Consider the following 13,232-nt stretch of genomic DNA (forward strand, 5'->3'; position numbering starts at 1 on the left):
GAACGAATTCCTATGCCCCACAAATAACCCAGAGATGCATTTTAAATAAAAGCACACATTCTACTCATGTAAAAACACCAGGCAGCCCCACAAATAACCCAGAGATGCATGTAAAAACACGCTGATTCCCAGACTGTCCGCAGGCCAGATTTAGAAGGCGATTGGGCCGGATCCCGCCCCTGGGCCTTAGTTTGCCTACCCATGGTCAAAAGATAAGCTTATCAAGCAGCAAATGGGCTATGTGATCACATGGATTCATGCCTGATGCCTTCATCAAATCTGTTGCTCTGTAATCAGTAAAACTGTAGCCTAATTCTATCCAACTCAGGCTGGTTTTTCCTTATCTATCTCGCTACTACATCCAAGCACGGGTCCAGAGACTCCCCAGCCTCCCCCAACACAGATGTTATGGAAAAAGAGACCTTAGTGTCATCAGTATATTGATTCCCCTTGCCCGCAAACTCATAGTTACTTCCTATAGATGTAAAATGGTAACAGTTCACTTATTATTTGTTAATGTTATGAAAATTATAATGAGAAAATAACTGGACAACAATATATAAAATTTATTTCTATACAGTCACCATTGGAGCAAATCACATATCTAGACAGACATTATTTTAACAGCAGCCGCAGAAAAGCTGTGGTCTGATACCTTTTTCTTGGAATATAAGAAAAAGCATAAATATTCTAGAGAAAGAATGCGTGGACGTTAAAGACAGAGGCTGTAATATAGGTAGCATGCAACAACTAGGTTTCCGAATGAGTATTACTGTACTGCAAACATATTTAATGTAAGATGCTATGCTTGAGACAAATTATTCGGGCCGCTTAAAAGGTTAGTGGCATTGCTGCTTGTTGTCTGACCGCTTTGTTCAAGATCAGACTGCTTTTTATAGCACAGGAGATCCCACACCTGCTTTTGACACTTTGAAGAAGCATAATAATAAATTAAGGGATCAATGCAGCAGTTTACGGTACCAGTGCAGAGCGCTAAGATGTAGGCAAAATACAGAATTTCAAGGGGTTGATCAGGTGAGATGCGCAAGCTGTGCATTAGTAATAGGACATTTGTAGGGCCAAAACAAATAATAAAAGAAGACAAGACTGCTACAGACAGGAGAATGGCACGTCTCTTTTTAGCAGTCTTTGTAGCAACACTGGATGAAGAAAGTTTCCTTATAATGCACACATAACAGGTGACAGAGATTAATAACGGTATAAAAAAGAACAAAATAGATAATGCAGAAAAGTAATGCCGAAATATATCCATAATAACAGAGATATCTAATGTATCGTGACAGGTCGTAATATTTAACTGGGATAATCTCTGTGTTTGCTCACTGACAAGCAGAGGTATCACTCCAGCTATAGCCAGAAGCCAGATGAGAAAGCAGACCAGCGAGGCCCGTCTTGCTGTGCGCCAGGACAGGGACTGCATTGGGTACACCACGGCCAGGAAACGGTCCACGCTGATCACCATCATCAGCAGGATGGAGCAGTACATGTTGCAGTAGAAGGCGGCAGTGACAAATCGACACATCACAGGCCCAAAGATCCAGTTGTTTCCAGAAAAGTTGTAGGCGATTTTAAAAGGAAGCATACTCACGAAGAGGACATCTGCAGAAGCCAGGTTGAGCATGTACACCACAGCTGGCTTCTTAAGCCTTAATTTGACCACAAACATGAGAACTGCCATAATGTTTAAAGGAAGGCTGAAAATAACCACAGCAGTGTGGAGTGAAGGAACAAAGCGAGTCATCCATGGACCAGTCAAGTATTTTTCAGCTTGTTTTGTGATAGATTGATTGGAGTTGTTTACATCATGATTATAATATACAGGGAAAGCAAAACGAAGAACGAGAGATGTGGAATCTGCAATATGTAAATCAGATATATAAATGGCCATATTAACAATGTTACAGAAGTCAATACAACAACTCTTGTTTACTTACAAGAATATTAATTCAAATGAAGTTATAGATTTGGCTATACTTAATAGGGTACAGTGGTATCTCAGGTTACAAACACTTTGGGTTACAGACTGCGCTAACCCAGAAGTAGTATCTTGGGTTAAAAACTTTGCCTCAGGATGAGAACAGAAATTGTGCGGCGGCAGCGGGAGGCCCCATTAGCTAAAGTGGTACCTCAGGTTAAGAATGGTTTCAGGTTAAGAACGGACCTCCAGAAAGAATTAAGTTTGTAACCAGATGTACCACTGTATTTTTAAAATTACTGGTGTGGACAAGATTTACATTGCTATCCCTTCTCCCTGGCTTTCCCTATTCCAAATGAGAAACTTCAGTGTATGGTTTTACATGAAAATGTGAGATAATAACCTTTAAACAAAGGCTGAGGAACCTTTTGCTGTAATCTGGAGGTTAGGGGATCACCCTTTAATGCTTTACAGCCCAACAGCATATGGAGGGCCATGCATTCCCTGTCTTAGACTTCTGACTAGGCTTTTCCTGCTTTTAGGCTGTGTACACATTACTGTTTATTCCTGCTCCAGTGTGCTTTCACCATCAGTGTTTGAAGCCAGGTACACAGGATGTTAGCTACAATCCATCTGTATCCCATTGCTTCATGAGAAATACTCTCATTCAATGTGCATTTCCTCAAACTACCGGTAGATTCCATTCAAATTGAAAACAGAAGCCCCGATTAAGCTGAGGTATGAACTGGAATTCAGCTCAGTGAAACCAATCATTATATTTTATTAGTTTTGTTTTGTTTTTTAAATGATGCAAGTCACTTGGAGACTTTTTATGTGTCTGATAAACTGAATATTAAAAATATTTGGATATAACCACTGCAAAGCAGATTTATCCCCATGTTACAAGGATATTCTCCCTCCTCTTTAAAAACCCTTCAACTTGGTCTCCATATCACAATCATTTGGAAAAGTTAGAGAAAGTGAATGTTCCCTGAAACAATTGCACAATATAAACACATTGCTTTAAATATTAAATTGTGGAGAAAGGATGTTGGGTTATACTTACTGTTTGCACTTGCCGTGCTAAATATGGTGGAGACTACACTGAGCAGAGAAAAGAGGATCTTGAGGGAAGCGCCTGTTTCTGCCTCAGATGTGCACCTCATCTTTGGTTTTGCCTAGAAGAAATTGCAAGGATTTCCCTGAAAATCAGCTTATTTTGCCTCAGAATACAGAACCCTCACTGAGATCTAAATCCAGCTGTCATCTCCTTGTCCAGTTTGGGTTTGAATGTTGCCATACATCAACAGAAGGGGCAGAGTCAACCCCAACTGTCATCACATTGCTTCATCCTAGAAGCAGCAGAGGGGTTTTTTAATCTCTCTCTTCTGCCCAATTCCCAAAGCGCTATGTGAAAACTCTCAGGCAACTCTTCTGTTCTCTTTACTTTTCTAAAAGATGCTTCCTAAAAGCAAATAATTTCTGGGAATCCCATTATGAGGCAAGTAATTGATATAGAAGCAATTGTTGTGGTTTTCAATTTATCCATTTTCAGCAAAGAAAGAAGATTTAGGGCTCCTAAATAACATTAACAGATAATTTTTCATTTTCTTATATATTTTCTCAGTGGATAAAGTGCTTGACTATTAATCCACTTTAGACCTGAATGAATGTTAGCCGTGGGCGTAGCCAGGATTTTTGCTGGTGGGGGGAAAGGACGTTTGTTAGAACCATGCTATCTGTGACATGATGGGTCAGTTAGTTAAGTATCTTTATTTATTTACTTGAGCTGTCCTCCCTCTGGCTATGCCCATGATGTTAGCTGAAATCAGGGATAGGGGAGGGGACCCTTTTCAAGCCACAGGTCACACTCTCTTTTTTTCTGGTGTAGTGGTGGATGGGGCCAGAGGCTACAAAGTGGGCTACAGTAGGTGATGTTCATTCAGAAAGAGGAGAGTAGACATAGTCCACGCCTTCACATTTGTGGGGAAGTGACATTTGGAGGTGACATTTGTGGGGAATTGCAGTCAAATATAACTAGCAAGCATGGAGTTCATTAATGCATGAAGGGGTTAAGACTACAGAAATGCATTCCTAGACTCAGGTTATGCCCCTCACCTGGGAGGAAGTTAAGCTTCCTCCTTATTTGTTCTCTTTCATCATGTGAACTCACTGCAATAGGATGTGCTTGAACTCGCTTGCTACAAGCTCAGACCATATGCTTAGATGTCATGAACACACCAGCCCAAAGCCAAGAAGTACAGCCTGAGATAGAAGGCAGGCAGGCAGGCAGAAGAAGAACAGAGAGACTTGCAGACTTCGTTCTGCCTGAACGCTGAGGTCCAGTGCTGAGGGCCTTCTGGCAGTTCCCCCGCTGCGAGAAGCCAAGTTACAGGGAACCGGGCAGAGGGCCTTCTCGGTAGTGGCCCCCGCCCTGTGGAACGCCCTCCCACCAGATGTCAAAGAGAAAAACAACTACCAGACTTTTAGAAGACATCTGAAGGCAGCCCTGTTTAGGGAAACTTTTAATATTTGATGAATTATTATATTTTAATATTTTGTTGGAAGCTGCCCAGAGTGTCTGGGGAGGCCCAGCCAGATGGACAGGGTATAAATAAATTATTATTATTATTATTATTATTATTATTATTATTATTATTCTCAGACAGCTGGAACCAGTGGGCTGACAACTCCCCCCTCTGAAGCTGGCAGGAATGCCGCTTATCAGCTCAGGAGAGGCGGGCTGGAGGGAAGCCAGCTTTCTCAGGAATCACAGTCACTCACGGTACGAGGGAGGGAGAGCAGTTCCTCACCGGAAGGGGAGGTAGCTGACCCCATCAGTCCCAGGGATAGACGAATGGGGAAAGTCCAAGACAGAAGACGACCCCTGAAATGTTAGGGTAAGAGGTTCAGGATATTCTGCAGGAGCCGGAAAGATTTTTCAGAAGGGTCAATTTGATTGTGATGTATGGTTGCTCGGAGAGAGCAGTCGGAGGCTAATTGCTTGTAAGCAATAAATCTTTTGTTAAATTACTTCTTGCGTGCTGTTTCTCAAGCTGGCAGATCCTGACATTAGAGCTATTTCACTATATTTTGTATCCCAAGATTTCTACCTGTGTTTTTCTTGCTGTTGCATGGAATAACACATGAATCTGACCTTTGGAGTTTTGTAAGTAAAGCATCTAAACTTACTAAATGGTGTAGTCTATTCATTGAGAGAAGAGTAGAAACAGGAAAGCGATGTATGTGGACTAAATGGGATATTTAAAATAAGGTTACCCGATTTTTTTCAATGAATCCGGGGACGCAATAAACAAACAAACAAACAAACAAATAAATCACATTCGGGACGTTGATGCTGCAGCGTGAGCCTGGGCAGCCTCTGAGTTGTTGGTTCTTCGGTAGCGGTGGTGGAGGAGAAGTGCTGCGTGGTGGGTCAGGCATGGAAGGTAGAGAAGGCGGGCCAAAAGCGGCAGTGGCAAGGCTCGGGCAATGCAATGCCTCCCTTCCCATCAGAGCAGCCTCGGTCCAGTATACCTGAAGGAGCTTTTCCACCCCCATAGTTCTACCCGGACACTGAGGTCCAGCGCCGAGGGCCTTCTGGCGGTTCCCTCACTGTGAGAAGCCAAGTTACAGGGAACTAGGCAGAGGGCCTTCTCAGTAGTGGCACCCGCCCTGTGGAATGCCTTCCCATCAGATGTCAAAGAAATAAAAAACTATCTGACTTTTAGAAGACATCTGAAGGCAGCCCTGTTTAGGGAAACTTTTAATATTTGATGAATTATTATATTTTAATATTTTGTTGGAAGCTGCCCAGGGTGGCTGGGGAAACCCAGCCAGATGAGCAGGGTATTAATAATAATAATAATAATAATAATAATAATAATAATAATAATAATTTCCTTATATGTTGCCCAGCCCTTTCTCATATTCAATTTCCCCCCACAAAAATAGCTTCTAATGGGGAGAACCACCTTGGTGCTTTCTGCTCTAATAATTTTTTGTATTTCTCCCATACTACATATAGTGACTTTCTCACTAGATGGTTCAGGAATCTTCTGTGTACTTTAACTTTTTCATACCATAGATACGCATGCCAGCCAAATCTGTCATCGTGACCCTCCAAATCTAAAATATCTGTATTTTGTAATGTTATCCATTCTCGAAGCCAGCAAAGACAGGACACCTCATAATATAACCTATAATCTGTCAGGGAAAAGTTGTCTCTATCTTTAGAATCTATTAATTATTTATGCTTTATTATTGGCTTCTTCCCCTGCCAGATAAATTTTGAAATATCTTTTTGCCATTCCTTGAAGTGTGCTGCCCTGCTGATCATGGCTACTGATTCAAATGAAAACAACATTATTGGCAATACATTCATTTTTACCATAGATATCCTCACCCAAAATGATAAATTCATCCTTCCCAAACCTCCAGATTTCTCTTTACTTCTTTCCAAGTAGATAAATAATTATCCTTATAAACATTAATATTCTTTGCTATCAACCAAACTCCTAAATACTTAACTTTTTATCTTTTGTCAACTCTGTAATATTTTGTAGACCTTTTTAGATGTTGCTCTGTCATATTTTTCACCAGCATTTTCGTTTTACTCTTATTCAGCTTAAATTCTGCTACTTGACCAAATTCATAAATCTTCTCCAATACCCTCGGTAAGCTTGCCATTGGGTCTTCTACTGTTCAAACCAGGTGCCTTACTAATAATACTCCCGTTTCTCTCAATATGTCATTTTCAGAGAGGCATAATGTCTTGCCCCCATTTCATAAGAGCAGTTATTCAATGCCATAGGCAGTGATTCAATGCGAAGTATTTTGTCAGGTACGCTGGCAAGCAAGGGAGCTTCCCCTTCTCTCCGGTAGCTTCCGATAAGAAATAACGAGCCTTTGGCAGGTTTATAGTCCATTTTATTTACAACAACATACTGAGAGCAGCATCAAGCCGTCCTCCTTCACCCTCCCCTTCTGCAGCAAGAAGCACTCCACGGGCCACCTGTCCCTCCCCTGTGCTTCCGTTGTTCCTGGACCCTTTCAGTCCTCTGAGTTCTAGGGGAGGGAGGGACTTCCCCACCACTCTCTATTGAAGAAAGTCCTAAAGGCTCCCTCCTCCTGGTTGCCTAGCTACTATCTCAAAACTGTGCAGCTCTTCCCCCGACTGAGCAGCTTCTGAATCTGCTGGTCTCTCTGATTCTGGGAAGTGTAAGGCGGGGTGCGAATCTTCCCCTTGCTCCTTTGTCAGAGGCTGCTCTGTCTGTGCCTGCATTCCTTCACCCTCAGAGTCAATCTAGTCTCTGGCATCCGATTCAGACATGTTTAAATGCTCTATATCCTATAGAAATAAATACATAGACATCAAAGGCTGTGAACCAGTATCCACCTCTGTGACATGCAAAACCCAATTTTATGACATTACACCAGATATAACTGTGTAGTTGCAAACCACCTTGAGATTTATACAAAAGGCAATTAATAAACTAATAAGATAAAATGCTATGCTCTGGATCAGGGGTCCTCAAACTTTTTAAACAGGGAGCCGGTTCACTGTCCCTCAAACACTGTCGGGGGCTGGACTACAGCTTTTTAAAAATGCATATTTACGTGGCAGTCTCTATTTTTTACCCAAGGGTAGACCCGTTGACATGAGTGGCCATGCCCAACCCGGGTCCATTCATTCCAGCGGGCCTGCCCTCTGTGCAAAAGTTAAGTTGACATCACATCCCACCAGAGCGTAACTACTCCTGGGTAAGTACGCACCATGCAACGGTCACAACAATATTGTGGCAAGGTCTCTGTGTGCTTGCACATATCTTCTTGCAATGATCATCCCCTCTGGTTTGCATGCTCTGCTTCGCTGCGGGGAGGTGGAGAATAGCCCAAGCCTGGTTACCTGCAACGGCAGCAGCGCCTCTTTCTTCCTCATACAGTGGCACCTCAGGTTACATACGCTTCAGGTTAAATACGCTTCAGGTTACAGACTCCACTAACCCAGAAATAGTACCTCGGGTTAAGAACTTTGCTTCAGGATGAGAACAGAAATCATGCTCCAGCGGCTTGGCGGCAGCAGGAGGCCCCATTAGCTAAAGTGGTGCTTCAGGTTAAGAACAGTTTCAGGTTAAGAACGGACCTCTGGAACAAATTAAGTACTTAACCTGGGGTACCACTGTATCCCTCATGCCCGGAAAGGGGCCATGCAGCAGTGTCGGGGAGGAGGAGAAGCAGCAGCAGCAGCAGCAGCAGGAGCGGCAATGGCAGAGGAGGAGGAAGAGGTGTCAGAGGAGGCCGACGGGAAGCCAGGGGCCCTTGCCAAGCACGCACTGTCACCATGGGAAAAGCCCCGCTCAGGTGATGGGGGCAGCAGCGCTGCCTCTGCTCTGCTCTATGCCGTCGCCTCCCCTGCATGCAAATCCAAACGTCACAGCTTCGGATCGGCTGCAGGAGCTTCCTGTGGCCAGTGGCGTAGCGTGGGGGGTGCAGGGGGGGCGGGCCGCACCGGGCGCAACATCTGGGGTTAGGGCAAATCCATGGGTTAGGGGGCGCAAATCCACGGGTTAGGGGGCGCAAATCCACGGGTTAGGGGGCGCAAATTACTTGCCTTGCCCCGGGTGCTGACAACCCACGCTACACCACTGCCTGTGGCCAATCCGAAGCCGCACCAGCATCGTCGCCCACCCAGAAGCCGTGCCAGCACCACGGAAGTCAGTCCCTGTGTGGCGAGGCGTCCGCAGTGCGCAGGGACTGACTGAGTGGCGGCAGGGTCCACGGGCTGGATTTGCGAGCCTGGGGGGCTGCATCCAGCACCTGGGCCGTAGTTTGCCGACCCGTACTCTGGGCAAATGATTAAAAGCTATATTCATGAGGTTTCCATATTACTGCTTGAAAACTGAATGCTCCTTTCCAGATCAGAATGCTTTCTATAGCAAAGGAGACGCCAGACCTGCCTTTGACACTCTGAAGAGGCATAATAATAAATCAAGGGGTCAATGCAACAGCTTATGGAAGTGATACAAGTGGCAAGCGTGCATGCAAACAAGAGATTCGCAACCTGCTGTTCAGGCAAAAGGCTGAAGATTTGCAGCATAAACGTGACATTTGTTGGACCAAAACAAATAATAAAAGAGGACAAGACAGCTACAGACAGGAGAATGGCACGCTTCTTTTTACCTGGCTTTGTAGCAACATCGGATGAAGAAAGTTTCTTTATAATGCACACATAACAGGTACCAGAAATTAGTAATGGTATATAAAAGAACAAAATAGACACTACAGAAAAGTAACGATAAAATGTCTTAACTGTAGAGACAGCTAGTGAGTCAAGACAGGTGGTAATGTTTAAGCGAGGGAATCTTTCTGTTTGCTCCTTGAGAAGCAGAGGAATCACTCCAGCTATGGCTATAATCCAGATGGCAAAACAGATCAAAGCGGCCCGTCTTGGTGTGCGCCATGACAGAGACTGCATTGGGTACACCACTGCCATGAAACGGTCAACGCTTATGGTCACCATCAGCAGGATGGAGCAGTACATGTTGCAGTGGAAGGCAGACGTGGTGAAACGACACATTTCCGGTCCAAATGTCCAATTGTTTCCAGAAAAGTGGTAGATGATCTTAAAAGGAAGCACAGACACAAAGAGTACGTCGGCAAAAGCCAGGTTGAGCATGTACACTGTAGCTGGCTTCTTAAGCCTTATTTTGACCACAAACACGAGGATTGCCATAATGTTTAAAGGAAGACTGAACATAACAACAATAATGTGGACCGAAGGAACAAACCAAGTTACCCATGGACTAGTTATGATTGTTTCAATGTCCTCTGAGAGGTGAATGGACTCTGTGTTTTGACTGTGGATGTCCAACTCATTCTCATGTGTAGAAGGACTGACTAAAATTGGCAAGAGGCTCCTAGTCGTCTCTAAGGATGAATCTGAAAGGAGAGGCAATATAAAATCAATTATGTCAACACCAGCATAACATTCAGTATTACTCTCTTCATCAGAATATAAATTCAGACTACTAAATTACAGATTTGTATTGTCCAATCTGGATTATTAGGATTGTTGTTGTTAATTTTGATTTGTGATCCCTTCCCTTTCACTGTGAGGTCATCGGAGGGGTTTGTGCTAATACAAATAATGTTGAAACCCCTTCCTTCCTTTTTTATTTTATACTGAAACACTTTATTACTTTGGAGGTCCCCCTACTACAAATCAGTTATTTCCTTCTCAATATGTCCCCTTTTCTGCTCCTATTCTATAGGAGTAGAGAGTAGAGAGTAGAGAGTAGAGAGTATGCTGCAAATACTGTGTCCCATATGTTAAAAGCTATCAAGAGTCCACAGAGCACAGGTCAGTCGAAAGCGCTCCCAAGGAGTTGCTAGAAAGCTTATGCCTCTAAGGAGGTACATTTTGCATTAGTGGCTTAAAGAATGTCAAATGAGCATAAAAACGATAAAACAATACAAATTTCACTGCACAACAGAAATCACACAAATTTCAGAGATGGGACATGCAAAACCTAAAAATGATTTAGATGCACTCTAACTGATTTGGGGTTGGAATTCCTTTTAAATCAAAACCTAAATACTGTATCTAATGTAATGCACATATATTTGAAAAAAAATATATATTCCCAAAGCTTGTCTTCCTAATAGAAGAATATGCTCTTCAATTGGTGCTATTCAGGGCTTTCCCCCCAGCTGGAACTCACCGGACATCAGTTCCGACACCTCTCAGGTGGATGCCATTGCCATTATAAGAGAACAAGGGGGTGTTCGTGGGGAGTCCCGACACCTCTTTTTCTAGAAAAATAGCACTACCATCCAATAAGAATATAAGAAGGGTCTGGCTAGATCAGGAATGGCCATCTAGCCTAGCACCCTGATCTCACAGTGGCCCCCCAGAAGCGTGTGGGAAACTCATAAGCAAGATTCAAGAACAAAGCACTCTCCCCTCCTATTGTTCCAGCAACTGTGTTTAGAAGCATTTCTGTCTCCAGCTGTGGAGGCAGCGCATAGCCATCATGGCTGGAAACAGCATTAACAGCAGCAAGAGAGGAGCAATAGAAGCTGGGACAATGGCAAAGCAGGTAAAACTTTTGCCATCATCTCCCTGCTTTGCTTTGCTGCTACTGTCCCCCACCCTGAAGAGAAGGGAGAAATGATGGACCCCCCCCCCCGGAGGATGTTGGACCCACCCGCTGCAGATTCGCAGCAGCTGGCCTGATGGCAGACTTCTAGGTGTGGTGGGGAGATTAAGGGGGGAACTGCTGGTTTGATGTGAATGGTTTTTGGACTAGGGAGGGGGGTTGAGGTTTGATTTATCTGCTCATTAGTGGATGGGAGTATTGCTTTGCTTATTGTTTGAGGACTGCTAATGTTGTTTGCTGCTGTTTATGGGGCTAGTGTGTTGTTATTCTATCACTTGTATATTGTATGAAAGATTACTGTATTATATGATTCCCCCCTCTTTCCTCACCCTGTGGTAGTGTGGATGTGCACATGTTTTGCTTTAATATAAGCTGCTGGAACACCTTCGAGTGATACGTGACTAATTAAAAAATAGTAAAGGTAAAGGACCCCTGGATGGTTAAGTCCAGTCAAAGGCGACTATGGGGTTGTGGTGCTCATCTTGCTTTCAGGCCGAGGGAGCCGGCGTTTGTCCACAGACATCTTTCCGGCTCATGTGGCCAGCATAACTAAACCACTTCTGGCGCAATGGAAAACCTTGATGGAAGCCAGAGCGCACGGAAACACTGTTTACCTTCCCGCCGCAGCGGTACCTATTTATCTACTTGCACTGGTATGCTTTAGGACTGCTAGGTTGGCAGGAGCAGGGACCGAGCAACGGGAGCTCACCCCGTTGCGGGGATTCGAACCGCCAACCTTCTGATTGGCAACCCCAAGAGGCTCAGTGGTTTAGACTACCGCTCTCCTCCATGAATTTGTCCAATCTTCTTTTAAAGCCACCTAGGTTGGTGGCCATTACTGCCTCCTGTGGAACTGAGTTCCCTAGTTTAACCATGCACCGTGGAAAGAAGTATTTTCTTTTGCCTGTCCTGAATCTTCCAGCGTGCAACTTCATTGGATGCCCATGAGTTCTAGAGTAAAGATGGTGAAAGACTTTTCTCTATTCACTTTCTCTGTGCCGGGCATAATTTTTAAATAAAATTCTATCATGTCACCTCTCATGTGCCTTTTCAAACTGAAAGGTCCGAAAATGCTCCAGTCTTTCTTCATAGGGGATTTGCTCCATTCCCTGGATCATTTTGATTGCCCTTTTCTGAACCCTTTTCAACAATAATGGTTTCTGCATGCCGGCAGAATGGACTTCCACTCATGGAACGGGCCTTACCCTTCCTGTCACACAAAATTGGGCATCACACAATGCTTAAGGCAAGATGGAATGCCAGCCAAGTAGAGAAGAGCGTCATAAATAAGTAGACCACCCCCCCACCCACCCTTCTGCTTGCATTGTGCAAATTAAAGCATGTTAAATCATTCACAAACCACGGTAAGGGTACTTACTGTTTGCTCTTACTGTGCTATGTAAGGTGCAGAGTATATTAAGCAGAGAAAATATCTTCAGAGTTCGGCCCATTATTCCTCCAGAGGCACACCTCAGCTTTTGCTGCCAGGTTTCTTAAAAAGGCTGCAAGGATTTATCTGAAAGGCATGTTCTCCTGACCCATTAAGTTCTCTAAGATCAAATTCCACTCTTCATCTTTTCATCCAGTTTGGGCTTGACTATTAGCTTAAAGCAATTGGAGACCCAGAGCTAACCCCCTACTGTCAGAAAAGCAACCTTTTCTGGAAAGAGACAGGACTAAGAAAGAGGGAGGAATGGGCTTTTTATTTCTCCCTCCTAGCTGCTTTTCAAAGCTTCATAAAAGACTGCTTTCATGAGAGTAACGAGAGTCATCATATTAATAGGAGGAATTATCTACATGGTTTGGCATCTTTCATGTTTGTTCTCAAAAGATGCTTTCTGAAAAACAAAATATTTCTGAAAATCACATTATGACCCATGTAATGGATACTGATGTGTTTGGATGGTTTTGAACGTTTCCATTTTCAGGGTGGGACAGACAATTAAACCTCATTAATGAACAGAATGTATCCCTTTTCCCTATCTTGAGTACCTGTAAGTGCATTAAGTGCTTTACTATTAGTCTCTTTTCTCATCACAATAACTCTTTTGATGGGATTGTGACTTCCAGAATAATTCATGGCTGAGCATCCGTTTGAAAATCCACTCCATTTCACTTTTGATGCTATTACACCA

At 43.6% G+C, this 13,232-nt stretch overlaps 2 protein-coding genes across 2 annotated transcripts; both read right to left on the bottom strand.

The window, feature by feature from the left end:
* Nucleotides 1-707: 707 nt before the first annotated feature.
* Nucleotides 708-3,440, bottom strand: LOC310744628 (proteinase-activated receptor 1-like). Its single transcript, XM_083576248.1, has 2 exons — nucleotides 3,003-3,440; nucleotides 708-1,875 (listed from the first exon to the last, which is right to left on the bottom strand). The coding sequence occupies exons 1-2, from the start codon at nucleotides 3,100-3,102 to the stop codon at nucleotides 803-805; spliced, it is 1,173 nt and encodes a 390-aa protein (XP_083432374.1). The 5' UTR covers nucleotides 3,103-3,440; the 3' UTR covers nucleotides 708-802.
* A 5,227-nt stretch (nucleotides 3,441-8,667) lies between these two features.
* Nucleotides 8,668-11,169, bottom strand: LOC310744678 (proteinase-activated receptor 1-like). The gene is made up of 2 exons (XM_083576335.1): nucleotides 11,146-11,169; nucleotides 8,668-9,877 (listed from the first exon to the last, which is right to left on the bottom strand). The coding sequence occupies exon 2, from the start codon at nucleotides 9,693-9,695 to the stop codon at nucleotides 8,808-8,810; it is 888 nt and encodes a 295-aa protein (XP_083432461.1). The 5' UTR covers nucleotides 9,696-9,877; nucleotides 11,146-11,169; the 3' UTR covers nucleotides 8,668-8,807.
* Nucleotides 11,170-13,232: the final 2,063 nt, after the last annotated feature.

The sequence above is a fragment of the Podarcis filfolensis genome, assembly GCF_964270895.1.
Source record: "Podarcis filfolensis genome assembly, chromosome: 11".
Classification (NCBI taxonomy): Eukaryota; Metazoa; Chordata; class Lepidosauria; order Squamata; family Lacertidae; genus Podarcis; species Podarcis filfolensis.